Raw genomic sequence first — 19867 nt, forward strand, 5'->3', positions numbered from 1 at the left:
GCGTGAACTACAGCTGTTCTAAGACATCAAAAAACTTACTGCACAAAGACTCTCTTCATCGTGTCCATGAGCACATAAGGAAATGGCTCCAGGTTGGAGCAACAAGCTCGGAGAAGTAAGGATGGATAGTAGCGTGGAAAAGTCCACTGTCGATCCAAGCAAGGGTACACACACACACACACACACACACACACACACTGTATCTCCATGACGCCGTCGATTTCGAACGCAGAGGGAGAAACCAGTGACGGGCGAGAGTACACCCAGGTACTTGGCTTTTAGATGTGGTGGAAGGAAGACAATAGACAGTGATGAGCTTGCGAAATTGTCAGTGAAAATCAAACGTAAGTACGGGCTGTTACAATCGTATGATTAAACGCAGTAGGGGCTTTATAAATTGTGTAATTTTCACATCAGGAAAATAAAAATCAATTCATCCAAAGCAAGGTAGGACAGACCGAAGAGAAATAACATGAAAATGGGGTAAACAGAAAATGACATTTATGATTGCAGAGATAAGCCCTAATGGTACAGAAATTAGAGTCAAGCAAAATGAGCTAAGCTCACTGATTGAAAATTAAGACATGCAGACTACTCGGGGCGCCTGGCTGGCTCAGTTGGTAGACTGCAACTCTTGATCTTGGGGTCGTGAGTTTAAGCCCCACATTGGGCGTAGAGATTACTTAATAAAATAAAATACTGTTTGTTTAAAAATAAGTAAAACAAAATAAGCAGAGTGAAGGTGGTTTGGAAGGACACATATTAACCTCTTAGAGTGCGTCGTTGGGGGGCAGAGTGGGTAGGCACGAAGGGGGAACGAGGAGACTTGCAGGTTGATTATGACCGTGTGCCATGAACCTCAGTTATTATTCAGCACAATCGGGCATGTTATTGACCCAAATAAATGGCATAGAAGAGAAACAAGAAAGAGAAGAGAGGATAAGAAATAATGCAAGATCTAGGGGCGCCTGGGTGGCTCAGTCAGTGAAGCATCTGCCTTCGGCTCAGGTCCTGGGATCGAGCCCCACGTCTGGCTCCCTGCTCAGCAGGGAGTCTGCTTCTCTCTCTCCCCCTGCCCCTCCCCCAACTTGTGCCCACGCGTGCTCACGCACGCACTCTCTCCATCTCTCTCAAATAAGGAAATACAATCTTAAAAAAAAAATGCAAGATCTAGATTCGGTCGTTTTGGGCTCAAGTTCACCTCAGGTAAATGACCTCTGAGTCTATTTGCGTAAAATGGGCATAACAGGAGTATCTGCTTCTAGAATTGTGGTGAGAATGAAATCCCGTATGGCTAGTAGTAAAAAAGACTAGAACTACCAAGTGTTGGTGAGGATGTGGGGGAAAAGGGACCCCTCCCACGCTGCTGGTGCGAATGCACAATGGTGCAGCCGCTACGGAAACCGGTGTGGAGGTTCCTCAAAAAGTTAAAAATAGAGCTACCCTAGGATGCAGCGATTCCAATTCTGGGTATTTATCTGAAGAAACAAACCAAAACACCTCACACCAACACAAAAAGACACCCGCACCCTGACGCTCATTGCCGCACATTATTGACGACAGCCAGGCCGTGGAAGCGACCTGAGTGTCTATTGGTGGAGTAAGGGATAGAGAAGATGTGGCACGTACAGAAAACAGAATACTCCTCAGCCATAGAAAGAAGGAAATCTTGCCATTTGTGACCACGCGGGTGGACCTCGAGGGCACGACGCTAAATGAAATAAGTCAGACCGAGAAAGACAGAGGCCGTACGCTCTCACTTATATGTGGAATCTCAGACAAACACACTGACAAAACCCGAGCTCGTAGGTAGAGAACAGGCTGGTGGTTGCCAGAAGTGGGGGGAGGACCAAGGGGGTGAAGGGGGTCAAAAGGTACAAACTTCCAATTGGAAAAGGAACAAGTCACGGGGACATCGTGTAGAGCACGATGACGATAGTTAATAATCCTATAGTGTCTATTTGGAAGGTACTAAGAATAAATCTTAAAAATTCTCATCACAACGGGCACCTGGATGGCTTAGTCTGTGAAGCATCTGACTCTTGATTTCTGCTCAGGTCATGACCTCGGTGTCCTGGGATCGAGCCCCATGTCAGGCTCTGCACTCAGCGGGGAGTCTGCTGGAGATTCTCTCTCCCTGTGGCCTCCCCCCCCCGCCCCGCTCTCTCTCACTTTCTCTAAAATAAATAAATAAATAAATCTTAAGAAAAATTCTCATCACAAGAAAAACGATTGTAAGTATGCGTGGTGACGGGTGGTAACTAGACTTACAGTGCTGACCATTTCACCATATATGCAAATACCAAATCATTATGTTGTACACCTGAAACTAATATGATGTTACATGTCAGTTATAACTCCATTAAAAATAAGTGTTTTTTGAGAGAGAGAGAGTGCACTCGTGTGAGCAGGAGAGGGGTGGGGCAGAGGGAGAGGGAGGGAGAGAACGTCAAGCAGGTTCCACACCCAGTGTGGAGAGGGAGAGGGAGAAGCAGGCTTCCCGCTGAGCAGGGAGTCCGACCCTAGGCTCGATCCCACATGACCTGAGCCGAAGGCAGAAGCTTAACCGACTGAGCCACCCAGGCACCGCCCCCTCCATACAAATTCTTAAAAAATAGCGAAATACTGTATGTAAAGCACTCAGTACAGCACACTGTTGGTGTATAATAGACGTCAGCTGTAATAACGAAAAGGTGTAGTCCCCAGAGACAGGCTGAGTAGAGGGCGCCCTAAGAAGCCAGCCTTTAACTTGGTTTGAGGGTGCCCGAAAGTGCTGTGGGAACCCAGAAGCGTAAAGGAAGCTTCCAGGGAGCCCAGAGTTCTCTGGAAGAATGCACGCTAGCTGGTACACATACAGCTCCCTCTGCCTGCAATGCTTTCTCCTGTCTCTGCCTGGCTGAATTCCTGGAGGCCTCTGAAGACACTTCAAGAAGCCCCTGACTACAGTCCCAGCCCTACACCTGGGGCAGGGGCAGGTCCTTCCATGGGCCTCCCTGGCCGTAGCCCAAAAAATGGAGTGACGTCTTCCCTGGGCAGTGCTCCTTCGGAGCAGGGCCTGGCTTCCCTTCCCCTCCGTGTCCCAGCAGGTGCACCGGCCTCTGGCGTGGAGTAACGCCCGTGAGGTCAGCCACGGCAATCGCGAGCTCACAGAACACGTCCTCGCTGCAAGGTGGCTTTACAGCTGTCAATCACGGGAGCCTCAAGACCACTTAGCGAGGTATGCATTGCTGTTCTCTCTGCTCTGGTGACGAGAGACTCAGTCACTTGCCAAGGCCACACGGCACGCGAGGAGCAGAGGCGGCGGTGAACTCGGCAGGCCGGCTCCACGCTCACCCCCTGGCCCTGGGCTTCTGAGCCAGCGTGAGTTCGCCCCCTGCCCCCGGTGGGCATTTGGCAAAGTCTGCAGACATTTTCATTTGTTGCAAGCGGAGGGGTGCTCCTGGCATCTAGCCAGAGATGTCGCTAACCATCCTCCAAAGCACAGGACAGCCCCCCACGAAGAACTGGCCGGCCCCAAAGGTCACTAGTGCCAAGGTGGAGAACTCTCAGTGGGCAGCGAGTAGGAATCACCACGTTTGCCAGGCGAATCGAGGAACAAATGCCTTGATGCGGTCTTCGTTTGGGCTTCAGGTGGCTTAGTGGACATGGCCATGAGCTGGCTGGTGACTTGCCACTGGGAGGCTGACCACCTGGGTCTGCACACCTCCTCTGTGCCACGATTGTGCTGTGGGACCCTGGGCAGGTCGCTGCCTCTCTCCACACCCGTTTCCGCCCTCTGCCCCGTGCAAGGATGGGTCTCAGTGCCCTAGGGCCCCTTCCAGGTCTGCTGTCTAGGAGTTCCACAGGAGACCGGAGCCCCCGGCAGGGAGGCCAGGTGACGGCTGCGGCTCTTAGTCCAGCAGGAGGTCATGTCACCCACGACCTTCAACTATCCACTGACTGGCCACAGGCTCAGAGCCAGAGTCGGGGTGCTCTCGGCCAAAGTTCTACCCGACCTGGGCTCTTGACTACGCTGACTCTGGACCACAGAGACACTGGCAAATGTGGGTGAGTGGGCTCCAGGGGACTGCAGGGGGGGTAGCTCATTCCCTTGACAACTGTCCAGGCTGATCATGTTCGAGTGCCACGGAGGCAGAGAGTGGAGTGTCTCCAGCTCCATGAGTGCCCAGGAATGAATCTCTGAGTGGGAAAGCCCAGACGGGTAGAACTTCAAAAGCAACTCATTCATTCATTCATGCATTCACTCACTCAACAATCCCTGAGGGTTCGCTCTGTGCCACGCACTAGGCTGGACGCTGCGAATATTCCTGTGAAGGATACAGATCTGTTTCTCCCGCCACCCTGCCCAAAGGAGGGGCTGCCATTGGCTGGAGACTCCCTCTTGGGAGCCTAGGGGAGGGTGAGGGGACACACTTTGGGCCTCCCTTCTCCAAAGGATACTATTCCTAACACCCCAGCTGACCACAGGCCTCGGGCTTCTGGGGGCTTCTCTAGGAGCCATGGGGAAAGCTTCCCTCTCTTCCGCACCGGCCCCCCCCCCCCAAGCACCCACTCACGGGGGCTACCTGTTGGGTTGGGGAGATGAACTTTCCCAAGGGAGATAAGCTGCCCCAGACTAAGGCCTCACCAGGATCCCTGACACTGCCCCGCGGCCCTGGCTTCCCTCACAGCTCTGGACTGGGCCCCCGGGCTGGTGGTCCCACTGTTTGCACGAGTACAGGCTTTGATGTTTCCTCCTGAGGCTCAGAGCCCTGACCACCCAGTAAAGGAAGGAGATAAGCAGACAGGGCCGGTCAGCATGACCAAAGTCCACCCCACTGCCTCACTTCACTGTCCCCGGCCAGCCAAGTCAGTTCTAAGACGGACCCAGGAGTCTTCCCTCCCAGCAGGGACAGAGGAAAACATAAACTTTCGTCAGACGAAGCTGGCTTACAATCCTGTCACTTAGTAGCTGTGGGATTTTGAGCAAGTCGCTTTGCCTCTCTGAGCACCAGTTTCCTCATCTCTAAGATGGAAGTAGCATGACCTGGTTTCCCCTCCCTAAAGCATCTGGGACATTGCAGAGGCCAGGACCCCGTTCCCCTGGCGAGCTGCCGGTCTTATTTCTCCTGGCAGGAGGGGGTCTGTTCCATCTACAGGCCATAGGAAGATTTGGAAAGGGAGAATCTAGGATTTATAAAAACATCCCTGAGGGCCCCAGAAGGGGGCGGTGCTGTCCTGGGTTTGGCTCCAGAGGACCAAGGCCTCCTGCGCCCTCTGCTGGCTGCTCTGCGTTCTCGTCCCGTCATGGACAATAACCAGTATCCTTAGAGACTCTGGGCTGGTGGTGCCTCCAGGCAGCCATGAGAAGGGAGGAAACCAGCCCAAGGCATGCGGAGCCCAAGTGCACGATCCTGCCTCAGCCCTTGCTCTGCCCTTGATCCGCCCACCCACCTCCTCTCCCCTGGGCATCACCATTTGCTCCCTGAAGCCTCAGTGGGTCCGGCAAGGCAGAGTTCTGCCCCTACCCCCTACACCTGTCTGCCTGTTTCTGCCAGGATACTTCTCCTGGGGGCCACCTTCTGAAGGCGCCCCTGCATTCACCCCGCGGCTCTCCAACCCAGCAGCATCCTCCCTGACCTTCTCCATCCTCTGACCCTCACACGTATCTTGGAAGCTCAGGAGCTTCCTGATTCTCCTGCTGGGGACGAAACATCCTAGAAGACAGGGATTCTAGGATCCATTCCTGTTTGGTCCAGAAACGAAGCCCATCGCTTCTGAAGGGCATTCACCAGCCCAGGAGCATTTGCTTAAACTGCCTCCTCCTTCCCTGAGCACATCCCCCCCCCCCCCCCCCGGCGCGCAGGAGCGAGATGGCGGGGGAACATGCCACAGCCCGGTGGGACAGCTTACGTGCTGGATCAGCGTCTCCACGATCTTATAGCGGTCCGGCATATGGGTCACCATGTCCGCCATGTTGTCCTCAGACGTCCTCACCAACGTCGGCCCGAAGACCAGGGCCAGGTTCCTGGGCTCCATCTGGGCAGGGGAGGACAGCAGGTCCGCGTTCACACCCCCTGAGCTCTGACCTCCATTCCCCAGGCCTCCCTCACTGTGGGCCCCTTAGGCCCTACCCAACCACATCCTAAGCTGTGTCTGGCTTAGGGGACAGACACCTCCTTGCTGGGCATGGAGATACCCGGTAAGTAGAGCACAGGCCAGATTTCAGCCTTACTCAGCCCCAGGCCTGGCAGCCTATGGCAGTGCCCAACCTGTTCACCTGTACTGTGCTAGCAGTGAGAGATCCCAGAATAGGGACCTGCGGGAGGTTCTAAAGGTATTTTAAAACTGGGAGAATTCCTATAGCTCCATTCATTTTCCCTGCTGCAGGACCAGAAGATCGAGAAGTTTGGTTAGAAAAATGCAACGTGGGGTGCCCGGCTGGCTCAGTCTGTAGAGCCTGTGACTCTTGATTTTGGGGTTGTGAGCTCGAGCCCCACGTTGGGTGTAGAGATTACTTAAAGATTTACAAAAGAAAAGAAAAATGCAATGCAAGGGATTTGAGCTAGATCCGAGGATAGACTTCCATCAGACACAGCGGGACTGTGGCTCTCTGCCGCTGGGAGACCCTCAGAAACTGAGGAGACGGCTCTCCAGGGGAGAAGCCAGAGGGGTGGGGTGGGGACAGAATGACTTTTGAGGAGAGTGTGCCTAGAGGGCCTTGGGATTATCTGACCTGGGGGAGCTTAGAATATGCTGAGAGGACCCTACATGCTTCCTTCCCCCACACTCCACGCCAGCGTCCCCCTACCTTGTTTTTCTCCGAGTGGTCAGCAATGGTCTTCAGATGGCCCACGAGGAATTTGAGTGTTTCATAGTAGTGTCCTGGGAGATCCCGGATCTGGGTGGGAACAAGAAGGGGCATGGGGCTGTGATGGCCTCCCCACCTCCCCCCCACGCCCCACAGGGGGTCCCACTGCCATATCTCGGGGGTCTGGAAACCACCCTCTAACCAGCCCTGTTGGATAGATGGAGCAACTGAGGCCCAGAGGGGAGAAGGGCCTCTCCAAGGTCACAGAAGGAACTGGTGGCACTGGACTCCAGGCCTCCCAGGGCAGTGGTGCTCTCCCAGCTGAAGGGTGTCTCCGCCTCCTTACCAGCTTCCGCAGCGTCTTCATCCGCTCCCTGGAGTCTTCAATGCGATTGGCCTCGATGAAGTCATTATATTTGTCTAGAACACAGTGAAGACTCTTTAGAGAGGCAGCAGGCGGTCCCTTTTCCCACTTCCAAGCTGAGGGGGCCCAGGCTGCTCCAGTTGGGCCTGAGCTGCCTGTTGATACTGGAAGACGGGTCCTTGCCCCAGGCTCCGGGACAAGGACACCACAAGATCAGAAAAGAAGGTTATCCAGAAGGAGGGAGGGGCCTTTCAGCCTCCAGATGCCCACCCCGCCTGGGTCAAGATGCCCTCAACTCCTTTTAGAAGAAGCCCAAGGGAACTTGGTAAGCTTATTCAAAAATTCATCTGATGAATAAATGCATAAGGATAGCTGAGGATATTTTGTGAAGGAAGAATGACGAGGGGGGACGTGCCCTATCAGATACTGAAACGTACTAAAAACAGCACCACCAAAGCAGTGTGGGACTCAAGGAGAAAGCTGACCAACGATAAGGAAAAGAAAGGAGGGGAACAGGCCACGTGGATGTTTACTATGTGACAAAGGCAGTATTTCAAATCAGTGGGGAAGGATGGAGGTGTTAATACACGTCCCTGGGACAATTAGCTATCTTGTTGGAGGAACAAAAATTCATTTCCAGCTCACATAGTATGCAAACAAATTTAATTGCATTACAAGAGCCAAAAGTAAAAGTCATTAAAATATTGGGAAAAACAAAAAAATATCTTCACAATCGTGAGGCCTTCCTAAATGTGAGATGCAGAATCCGTTTAAGACCAACAGCTTTGACTACACTTAAAATAATTGTTTCCGATTCCTTACAAGGCAAAGTTAGTAGGCAAATGGCAGACCAGGAGCAAACATCTACAAAAACTAACAAAGGATTAAAACCTATAATATACAGAGCTTGTGTCCTACGAATCAATACAAAAAAAGACAACCCAATAGGAAAATGGGCACACAGTCTGAACAGGAGACGACTGGAAACAGAAAAGGCCAACAAGCTCATGAAAAGATAGTTCATTTTCCTAGTAATGAAAGAAACAAAAATGAAAACAGTCATGCAATGACACTTCTCTTCCAATTAACAAAAATGTAAAATAGTGATAACATCCAGGGTTGATGGGGGTGTGCGGAAGCAAATTCTCTCCTACGCTGTTGGCAAGAGTGTGAGGTAGGGCCTTCTTCTCAGAGGGCAACTTGACATTGGCTTTCAAAAATGCCGACCGGGACTTTAACCTTGAAATTCTACGTCTAGGAATCTACCTCAAGGACACCGATCCAGGCGTGCAGGGACACATTTAAGGAAAGTCGTTGCAACCATTTTGGAAAGAGCAAAAATTTGAACACAGCCTAAATATCCACCCATAGGGGAGTGATTAGGCAAATTATAGTCTATTCAGACTATGAACTACTATGTGGTTGATTTAAAAGAAGAATGAGGTAGAGGTCTTTGTACAGACACGAACGAATCTCAAAATTACAAGCCTCCTTTTGTTAAGGACAACCCCACCAGTGGTGTGCTGGAGCCCGCTCACACCGGCTCCTGAGGGCCGGAGTGTTGATTTCCTCTCCACGCCCCGCTGCTGGCGGCCTATCAGTAACTTAAAACAAGCCACGGTGGAAAGATCTGTACCATGGAGACTGGAAAACGCTAAGAATCAAGGGTTTTTCCCCTTGAGAGCCAGATGTTCAGTATTTGGCAGCGAACCAGTGAACTCGCCCAACTCCAAACCCTGTATCTGCATGTATGTCTCTGTCATGCGTGTCAAAGGGTCTGGGAGGAAACACGACGGACCGACAGGCCGTTAATAAGCAGCTCAGCAAACGGTCGAGAGCTGGGCTCTGGAGCCAGATGCCTGGGGCTGAACGCTGGCTCTGATGCTTACAACCTGTGTGACCCTGGGCAAATCACTTCATCTTTGTTTCCTCATCTGTACAGGGGAGATCACGGCACCTGCCTCATGCAGCCGTTGGAGGGAGCAGTGCTTGGCACGCAGCCAATGCTCAGATAGTGCTCGGATAACCTCTGGGGACGGGGACGTTTGCGTTACTTGTATCTATACCAAGTCTGTGACAAGCACGTGTTTCTTTTGCATTAAAACAAAACCCCCAAGAGTAAAACCAACAAACCCAATTTAAAAAGTGATCGGAGTGCAGCACAGACAGGGTTCCTCCTCCTCCCACCCTCCACTGCCACCTGCTACTCACCATCGGTGAAAAGAGGCTCCGGCAGCTTTCGGAAGAACGACTTAAGCAGGCTGCTGATCACATTGAGGTCTTGCCAGCGCTGGGGAGAGGACAAAGATGTCAGGCCCCGGGCAGGCCCAGTGGGGTGCCCACGCCTCCATGCTGGTCCAGCCCAGGCCCTCCCTGGGGTACACTCACAGCTCCGCCCAGACCAGGGATCTCTGGGCTAAGAAGACTCATCAGGGTGGTGGTGGCAGAACAGTCCCCAGCTGGGTCCTGGCCCCTTGACCAACTGGCCCAACCCCTCGCGGCTCCAGCAAGCCCAGCGGGCTCCAACATTTGCCTACCCACAGAAAGTACCAGACACCTTCTTTGGTGCCAGCATTGTGGGACAGAAGTGAGCAACACCTCCTTGGTGATTGGACCTCTTTGCGCCTACTAGCGCTCCCTCCTGCCCCCCCCCCAGGTCTCCCCATTTAGCAGGGAGTCATCCTTGGACACCCCCCTCCTTATCCATGATGCAGCAGCCGCTCACGCCTGGCACCTTCCTGTCTTAGGCCTTTTGCACTTGCTGATTCCCTCCCCTGCCTTCCCAGGCCTGGCTCCTCACCCTGCCCGAATGTCACCGCTTCCGGGAGGCCTTCCCTGACAGTCCCACCTCTGCCACCGCCCTGTCAACCATGCAGCAACCCTGACTTTGTTTCCTCCGTGGTACTTGCCACACTTCATCACTGTTGCATGCATTTGTCTCCTTGGGCCTGTCTATCTGCCTGGAGGGACTGCAGCTCCCTGAGGAGCAGGGATCCTGTCTGTCCCAACTCCCTCTGTGCTCCTACCACCTAGTGAGCTCAGCGAGCCCGGCACTTCAATGGTCTAAGTCAGTAGTTCTCCCCAGGAGCAGAATCACTCCCCCAGGGGCATTTGGTGATAATTCTAGAACCACTTTGGTTTCCAAAACTGGGGGGGTGCCACGGGCATCCAGGGGATAGAGTCCGGGGATGCTTTTAAACTTTCTGTGATGCACAGGACAACTTCCCACGACCAAGAACTATTCTGCCCACGGTGTCAAGATTGAGAAACCCTGTTCTAAATAAATGGGTTGTTGAATGCAAGAACGAATGAAGCACGGCCGGGTGTTGCCCCCTCTGACCACTAGGGGGCACCACCACCCTGCACAAAGTCAAGGGTAACAGACTTGACGGGAACTGCTCCGAGTAACTCAGGCCGGGAAAACAAGGTACCGCTCTCCACGAAGACGTACAGCTCCATGATATACACCCCTGTACAATGGGTCCACAGCTGAATGCCGCACCATCCCACAAACAATACCCTCCCCTCGGGCTCAGTAGGAGTTACCGTCACCCTGCCCACAGCACTTAACTTCCAGGGCGCCTGAGTGGCTCAGTCGGTTGAGCGCCTACCTTCAGGCTCAGATCCCGGGGTCCTGGCATCAGGCTCCCTGCTCAGCAGGGAGTCTGCCTCTCCCTCTGCCCCTCGCCCCTGCTCATGCTTTCTCACTCTTTCTCTAATAAATGAATAAAATCTTAAAAAAAAAACCAAACGCAACACTAATTTCCAGCAGTCCCCATGACAAAGGGCAGGACTGATGTCTGAGACAAAACCACACCCCCAACACACTCGGCGTGCCCACACTCTGGGCGCTGACTTGGGCCAGCTGCCCCCCAGTTCTGGCCATGCTTCTTCCTGGCTAAGGCCCAGAGAATGTGCTTGGGTGCATACCCACCCCTACCCGGTGCAGCTCCTGCCACCTGCCCCATCACCGCCTGGCCCCGAGGCCCTTGCTCTTCTCATCTCCCAACTGCCAAACCCAAGGCTGCTGGACCCCTCCCATGTGCACCTATCTGCCTCTCATCCCCAGCCTCCCCCGAACCCTCTTCTCTGTCCCATGCAGAGCCTGGGACACCTGCTGCCCACCCTCTGCCCATCTAGCAGCTCCCTCCATCGTCCCACTCTGTGCCCCAGCATGACCACACCCACCCTCCGTCCACTCTTGGGCAGTGCCATCACCCCAAATCCAGCGGGGCCCCAACCTGACACATCCTCCCTCTCCGGTCTACTCCCCAGTTTCTTCCAGAGACATACCATCAGCCCCCAGCTCAAATACGGGCTCTTCCCTGCCCCCCCCCTTCCTCCCTCTCATGCAGCTCCCATCCTCCTTATTCCCCTGGGACCACCGTGTCCTCCTGGCCCCTTGCACTTCCCACATAACAGCAATTTCTCCTGTAGATGCCCTGCTCTGGGCCTCCCTCATTCACATCCATCAGGCGTAAGCTAGAGCAGACCCCACTCTCACTGATGCTTCCCCAGCTGAAGAACAAGTGAAGGCTCCCCATTGTCTCCTGGATCAAGGTCAAAGGCTTCAGTGGAGCCATCAAAAGCCCTCTGCCTCCTGCTCTGGGTCCCACCCTCCCCGCTGCCAAGCCCAGGAAGGAGGAAAGAGGTGGGTCTGTTCTCTCTATCCACACTCAGACCCTCCTCTGGGGTTTTGGAAAATGCCATCATTCCCAGCCTGGACTGCCTTCTCGTCCACCTGCCCCCTCCCATTCATCCTTCAACGATTCCAACACTCAAGTTTCCCACCTGCTCCAGCCCTCAGCATCTTCTCCTTCCTCATCACACGATCTGGTCCCTGGTGCGAGATCAGCCTTTTCTCTTGGCCACCATCCCACATGTCATGTCTCCCCGTTTCCTCCCCAAGGGCAAGAAGACTGTCATGTATCACATAAAACTTCACCATATGGGACTCCTGGGACTTCATTGCCCAGATCTGTGGCTTTCCAGAACATCTTTCTCTGCAGAGCCCCTTTTGTCAAACATGGAAAACCCAATATGGAAATAATTGACATTAAAAAACAGAACAAAGCAGATTTACTCTAGTTCACAGCTCCTCTGGGGAACACAGTTTGAGAAACACTGGCCCTGCTGCAAATACTTCTGTTATTTTTCTTTTTCACACTGAAATATGTTTTTGGCTCTTTTCCAGCTTTACTGAGCTGTGACTGACATATAGCCTTCTGCGAGCTCTTAAGCGTGGCTGTCAGATTCCTTCCCCGGCTGGCTTTGTCTCACCCAACCAGCACCCCTCCCCGCCCCCCTTGCTGTAACCACTGGAAGCGCTGGGTGCTGACACATGCTTCCCCTCTAAGCCAGGGGTCTGCAAACCACAGCCCCGACCTCAAGGCCAGCCAGCGGCCTCGTTTTGTACGGCCCTTGAGCTAAGAAAGGGTTTTTACCTATTTAAGGAGCTGTGAAGAAAAACGAGGAGAAGGAGGAAGAGACCACGTGGTAACCAACGCCTAAAGCATTTGCCACCTGGCCCTTTCCAGGGAAGGTGAGTTGACTGCTGGCGACCTTTCAGAGCCCGCGCCTTTGCCCCCCGCCATTCTCTCAGCCTGGGAGGTCCCTACCCGGCTTTCACGGGCATTTAGCGAACGCTGTTTGTCCTCCAGGCCCCCAGAACTATTCTGGTGCTCGCGAGCCTCTGCCTCAGGGCTCCTCAACCAGGACCGTGTGTCTTTCGGGCTTTAGCTGGCAGGGTGGGGGGTGATGGCCATCCCCAGGACCGGCTTGCCATGGCAGGTCCTGCCTCGCCCACCTTGGGGCCCTGGCCCCCAGCCAGGCACATCGCAGGGTTTGAGGAACACAAGAGACACACACAGCACCTTGCCCCCTCCGCCCCCCGCCGCACCCACCTCATCCTGCAGGTTGATGTCACCGGGCCCGCGGTTGAGCTGCTCCTGCAGGCTGGACACCACTGCGTTGTTGCCCGGCACTCGGTAAATGCCCGTGGACTCCAGCCCCCGTGCCTCCACAATGCGGCAGCACGCGGCCACGATCAGGGGGACCCGCTGGGGACACAGGCAGGGCAGGCATGTTAGGAAGGTGAAGGGCCAGATTCCCCAGCCGTGAGCCAGAAGAGGCGGGAAGGCCAAGAGCAGAGCCAGGCCAGAGCTGCTGCGGGGAACCCCGTGCGGGGGGGACACAAGGCCCTCACGGCCTCCAGTCTGGGGGCTAGACGGAACACCGGAGCCTCGCCAAGGTCTGCAAGGGAGCACCAGCTGGGAGCTGGGGTCCTGGGTTCTGCCTCAGCTCTGCTGTTCCCTCCCTGGGTGCTCCCCCACCCCTCCAACCGCTGTGGCTGCAAGATGAGATGGGGAGCTGGTGCCAGAGTCCCTCAGCTCTGGCCCTTGTGCCTTGGGCTCCCCCATTCCCCGCTGGCTCGTGCTGGAGTATGGCGGGGACTCACCTGGTTCTCTATGGCCGGCTGGCACTCCTCCAGCCGGACCCCAAATGCCCTGGGGGCTGCCTTCTTGTTCTTCTTGATGATGTTGATGCCCCAGGGGGTCTTGGGAGGGGCAGCACTGTCATCTGGGGTGCGGAAAGGCAGACAAAGCCAGCGTGAGCTGGGGGCCTGGGGAGGGGCAGCAGCCACACTTGGTCACACACACTCACCCACGTTTGGACATATGGGGACTCCATCAGAGAAGCAACTGGAATGCGGAGGGCTGATGGGAAATTATATCCTGAGAGAAGGCCTAAGAGATGAGGGTGTGTATTCCTGAGGAGACAGGCCTCAGAGTAGGTAAGGACTTCTATGTGGTCTCAAGGGCTAAAACAACAAGGTGGGCCCATAGATTGTGATACAACCAAAGAAAGAACTTTCTAATAGCCCGAGGTGTATAAAGATGAAGAAGGCTGCCTCCAGAGAGGACGAGCCTCCTGCCCCTGAAGGGACACAAGCAGAGACTTGGAAGCTACCCAGCTGGGATGTCATGGAGGGAAATCAGGTTCCAGGCCCTTCCAGCCCCGAGACTCTGAGAGCCGCCAGACCCTCACAGGCATACCGACACCCACAGGCACACAGAGCCCAACGCACACACACCCTCGGCTCCCGTGCAGACCCACAGGGCCGACCCCCACCATCCCACACGCACGCGCGCACACACGCACGCATTACCCCCTTAGCAACCACCTTCCTACCCTTGCTCCCTGCGGGAGGGTCCTGAGTCCTGAGGCCACGTGCAGTACTCTGTTTGAGGAACTCAGACTTGAGGCCCCCCAGGCCACGAGAGATTTTGGGGGAGGAATCAGCTTTGGGCCCAGAGCTATGGCTGTGTAGGAAAAGGGGGAGAGGAGAAGTCTTCATCTGGGGTGACCCAACATGCTGCCCGCCCTAGCCTCCTACCACTCTGGACCTCCCTCTCCAGCCCTGAAGCAGTGGGCTCGATGCCCCTGCCATCCTGCCTGCCCCCAGCAGAGGGTGACTCAGGGGCTGCCCTCAGGCCTCAAGGTGGGCTCGGAGCATGGCCTCTATCTGGACGGCCCCCGCCCCGTGGCCAGGACTGTTCAGGAGAGCCAGGCCTCACCTCACTTTGCGATAATCATTAAGCTTCTTGCTGATCAGAGCTTGGTTGGCACAGCCGGGGTCCTGGAGGAGAGGAAAGAAGAAATAGAGCCCATCAGTGCCCACAGCCAGCCAACTCAGGTCTCATCCCTAGCCCCCACCTCCGCTTTGCCTCCCCTCCTTCTTCCATCTGCCAGCTGGAGGGCTCACACCCTGGAGCGAGAAAGACTGGGGCTGGACTCCCCAGCACCCCCTCACCAGCTGCGTGACCTAGAGTAACCCACTAGCCTCTCTGAGCCTCAGTCTCTTCCATAGCAGCAAAGGAGATAATTTGGCAACCTCGGGGTTGGGGTGCAGAATTACGCACGTAGCGCTGATCGCATCCCGGCAAGGCACAGAAAAGGCACAGAAAAGTGCCCCGTGATCGGCAGCTGCTGCCACAATGAAGGTCACTTGGGACCCTCTGACTCTGCCCTGCTGGGAACAGCCCAGCCAGGCCCCCAGAGCAGGGGCCACGGATTCCAGGTACTTTCCTCCCTACAGTAAGGAAAGATGATGTTCTGAGGAGAACAGAGCCTGGTTCAGCAAGAGGACGGGTCTCCCCTCAGTGAGAGGGTCTGTGGCCCAGGGGCTGTGTACCAGGGCCCCTCCTCCCATGGCCAGAGCAGGTGCACACGTGGACCAGGGCCCAGGCCCACCATCCTCGGGCAGGGACCAGCCCCTGAGCCCAGGACCCCCACATGACTTCGTGCACGGGTGCCGAGGCACCACTGTGCCGGCCCCTGGCTGAGGGGGCAAGGGGCGGCGGACACCCCAGCCCGGGCTCCTGGTGTGCAAGCAGCAGCTGCCCAAGAGGGGGCGTCTTTTAAAAATTACCCTGAAATGCCTGCCAAAGCCTTTGGCTCAACTAGTGCAGCCTGCTGCCAAAGGCCAGTCCTCTTGGCCTCCTCCCAAGGTCAATGTGTTCATGCCCCGCTGACAGGCCAGCCCCTGCAGCAGTGCCAGCCACAGTTCTGGCCCAGGGGCACCTCCTTCTGTAATCCCCTCCAGAAGAAGCCCCTGCGTCCTGAACCCTGACCTGAGGTTGGCCTGGAGCTGACCTCTCTGTGCCAGAGCCCTCCCAAGGCATAATAATAATAATTAATAATGATAATAATAATAATAATGAGTGTCATTCCTCCAGTTATTATTGTTCCTGCCAGCCAGGGAACACGGAGGGTGCCAGGTGCTCTGGGAGCCACTGTCTGCATGCTCTCTCTCTTCACACCAAAGCCCAAGTGGGAGGAGCTGCAAGGTGTGCTCCTGTTAGCCCATTTTATGGACGAGGGAACTGAGGCTCAGCGAGGTTAAGGAGGTCCACGGCAGGTGAGGGGCGGCCCTGGGGGCCTCCCCTCCCCCCCCCCCCCCGACACCACCCCCGCCTTCCCCGGCCCCGGTGGGCGGCCGGGCCCTCACCTCGCCCTCGGCCCTGCTGTTCTCTCGGATCGCTCTGATCCAGCCCAGCATGTCATCCCGGTCCTCAGCCTGAAAGAGATATTCACAGAAGTCAGCGGTGGTCAGCCGGAACACGTGCCTCCTCTTGGTCTCGCTGTAGGAGATGTCCACCAGGCAGGAGCCGATGCAGACGGGCGCCGCCTCGTCCTCACCTGCGACGGCCGCCGCCGCCCCCCGCCGCCGCCGGCCCGGGCTCCCGCCGCTCCTTGCTCAGCGAGAGCGAGCGCGCCCGCAGCGCGGCGTACACCCGCTTCCACTGGCGCAGGCCGCCGCCCGCTTTCTGCAGGGAGACACGGGGAGGGGAAGAGACGGGAGGGGGGAGGCTGTGAGCGGCCAGGCCTGCCCTCCCCGCCCCCACAGCCCGAGGGGGGCCCTAGGAGAGCTGCGGGCGGCCACAGCGGTGGGGACCCCGCCCCACGCCCCGCCCCTCCCCTGCCTGGATACCCCTACCCATCGTTCTCGGTCCCCACCCCCCCAGAGGATCCCCCACCTTCCTTTCAATACTAGCATCTTTCAGTACGAGCGTCAAGGGCATCTGGCACCCGCAATGCCCCACAGAAGCAGCCGCGGGCCCAGCATGGCCCGCCTTACCTAAAATCCTAGTAAAACCATTCCTACTCCACACACTGCCCCCTGCACAGCAAAACTGGTCACGAATCGTCCACTGCAGCCGCTCTCCCCGCTCTTTGGTCTCGTGCTCAAGGCTCTACTCAGTATCCTGGCCGCCCAGGCCCCCCCCCCCCCCGTGTTGCCCAAGCCAGGGGCGGCTTCTCCGGCCTTATCCTCTCTCAGGCATGTGGCCCAGCCCACCACCCCTTCCTTCTCTAAACCCTCTCTCTTGGCACCTGGGACCCCAGGGTCCCTGTTTTTCCTCCTAATTCCACTGGCTCCTTTTTCGGTCTTCTCCACTGGTTTCCTTCCCCCAACATCCTCTCACCAACGGGGGCGAATGGTGCCCAGGGGACGTTTGTCTGGAGACATTTTCAGTTGTCACACCTGGGGAAGTACTACAGCATTTAGTACCATAAATGCCGCTAAACATCCCCCGATGTCCAAGACAGCCCCCCACGACAAAGAATCACCTGGCCCCACACATCACTAGAGCTGAGGTTGAGACCCTGCCCTGAAGGGGCGGAGGGGCTCCAGAACTTTGTCCTGGGCTCCCCTTTCCCCGCATGCCTCTCCTGTGATGTCATCCGTGCCTGTGGCTATAAATCCCATCTGTCTGCTGACGGTGATTCCCAAATGTAACCCCGGTCTGGCATCCCCCCAACCCCCAGCCACAGTCCTGCACCTCCCACCGCCTGCTGTGTCCCCACTTGCACGTCCCATAGGCGCTCGGCACGCTACCTGCTCACCCAGGGGCACTTGCTTTCTCTCATCAAATTTATTCTCCACAGCACCCCCTCCAACTTCTCCAGCTCAGTAAATCCACCCAGACGCCCAGAAACCTGGGAGTTGCCATTGACCCCTCCCTTTTCCTCTCCCTTGACACCCAACCCATCAGAATGTCACAGCTGTTCTGCTTCCGAAATACCGCCTGTCTCCATCTTTCTGGCTACCTACCACCTTGTCCACACCACCAGCACCTCTTACCTGGACAACTACTCAAACCTTCCCAGCCCCCACCCTCGCCTCCTGCAATCCGCTCTCCACCCAGCAGCTGCGGCCACCATGTTTTTAAAGTAATCTCTGCACGCAACGTGGGGCTCAAACTCATGACCCCGAGACCAGGAGTTGCGCGCTCTACTGACGGAGCCAGACAGGCGCCCCTGCGGCCATCATTTCTTTTTTAAGATTTTATTTATTTATTTGAGAGAGAGTGTGAAAGAACACGAGAAGGGGGAGGGTCAGAGGGAGAAGCGGACTCCCTACTGAGCAGGGCCCGATGCAGGGTTCCATCCCAGGACCCCGAGATCATGACCTGAGCCGAAGCCAGATGCTTAACCTGCGAGCCACCCGCCACCCGGGCGCCCTGCAGCCACCATTTTGTAATGTAAATGAGATCCTGTCTCTCCCCTGCTTAGCACCCTCTTCGTGGGTTCCTGCCGCCAGTGGAATCAAATCTAAGAACTTCTGTGATGTGTCCCTCCGTCTCCAAACTCAACTTCTCCACCGACTTCTTTCTCACTGTGTCAAGACACAGGGGCCTTCTCTAGCGAACAAGCCACCCTTTCCTTTCTTGTGGCCTTTGCTCCAGCTGTTACTTCTGCCAAGAGTCCCTTCTCTCCCTTCTCCATGTGGCCTCGCTCTTGCCCTTTAGGTCTGAGCTCAAATGTCACGAGTATCACCTCCTCAGCGAGGCCTTCTCTGACCCTTTTTTCTAAAGGCAGCTCCTGCTATCTCCGCGTTTCAAGGCACTCACATCACCCAGTTCCTTTTCCCTGAGTGCTTACTGCAGCCTCGTGATGCTGCTTGTGGATCTTTCCAGTAACTGGGAAGCTCCTGGGGCAGGGAGCCTGTCTCTCTTCTCATGTCCCCACCCAAGAGCCTAGAGCGTCTCCGGGCGCAGCGTAAGTGCCATCAATAGTCACTGAATCAATGAATTAATCATCCTGGGAGCACACTGACGGCAGGGGCTCCATCTCCCCCATCAGACCGAGGCTCCCTTCCTTGGGCTGGTAGCCTGCCTACCACTCCTCACCCACCACGGGCCTCTGCCCTCCGCACAAACCAGGTGAGGAAGCTCCATGGCCAGCAGGTCACACAGCCACGTGTGGCCATGAGCCCTGCCCACCCCGGCCCTGGCCCTGGCCCTGAAGGACCCAGACAGGATCATCAGAGCAGGAGACGGCCTGGCCCTCCAGGGGATTTTTTTTTATATCAGAGTGAGGTGGTGGCAAGGTGCCCCTTTGAGACCGAACCAGCTAGGTGACCTTGGACGAGCCAAGGCCCCTCCCTTGGCATCAGTGTTCCCTACTGGTAAAATGAAAAGTGTACCAGCTGGTCTCCAAGGTTATATCCGGCTCACGCGTGAGGTCTGTGACTGCAGGGACCTGTCACACCCGCCCCCCTCTGCCCGACAGCAAATGGCCTCCGGACGAGGCTGGGGGCTGGGTGGGGGCTACCCAGGAGAGGCTAGACTAGCTGGAGCAGACAACATCTGGCTGTCAACCAGTTCCCTGGACAGACGAAGGGCCTGAAGCTGACTTGAGGACCCCTCTTCTAACTCCCAGGCCACAGCACCGAGGGGACAAATGAAATCAGGTCCTGGCCGAGCCCGGAGCGAAGGCCCTGTCCTCCAGAACTGGCCAGGGAGCAGGAAGGGGCCAGCTCCCCTCCCTGCCCAGGAGACGCTGTGGTGGGGCAGCCGGGGGCCATCCAGAGCTGGGGGCCAGGCTACCTGGCAGGCAGGAGTCAGCCTTCTCCCCAGGCCCTCTGAGGGGCTCCAACTTTGGGCTGGAAGGGTTTGTCCGCACTGGCTCCCCTTCCTCAGCTCACACAGCTGGCCCCTGCTGCCCCTCCTAGGCAACCCCTCCTGCCATCTTGCTGGCTTTGCTCTTTGGCCTGCGTTCCCCATGTCCTCTCAAGATGCAGCCAGTCTCTTGCCTTCTCCCTCGGTGTTCCCCAACCTGTGGTGGCACGTGCCCGTGCATACCCTGATGGACTCCCTCCAAAGTGCCACGCCCTTGGAGCCTCTGTCCCCAGGACACCTCCATGTCCC

General features: G+C 56.1%; 1 protein-coding gene across 1 annotated transcript in view; it reads right to left on the reverse strand.

Annotated features, from left to right (window-relative positions):
- Window positions 1-19867, reverse strand: part of ARHGAP23 (Rho GTPase activating protein 23) — a 69427-nt gene that overhangs the window by 10054 nt on the left and 39506 nt on the right. Inside the window, 10 exon segments of the mRNA XM_045788819.2 lie at window positions 5893-6018; window positions 6791-6880; window positions 7137-7210; window positions 9366-9444; window positions 13058-13213; window positions 13612-13733; window positions 14346-14476; window positions 14732-14793; window positions 16165-16377; window positions 16379-16483. Of these exon segments, the coding sequence (XP_045644775.2) occupies window positions 5893-6018; window positions 6791-6880; window positions 7137-7210; window positions 9366-9444; window positions 13058-13213; window positions 13612-13733; window positions 14346-14476; window positions 14732-14793; window positions 16165-16377; window positions 16379-16483 (1158 nt within the window).

Source organism: Ursus americanus, chromosome 23, assembly GCF_024610735.1.
Source record: "Ursus americanus isolate L20-20 chromosome 23, mUrsAme1.1.p, whole genome shotgun sequence".
Classification (NCBI taxonomy): Eukaryota; Metazoa; Chordata; class Mammalia; order Carnivora; family Ursidae; genus Ursus; species Ursus americanus.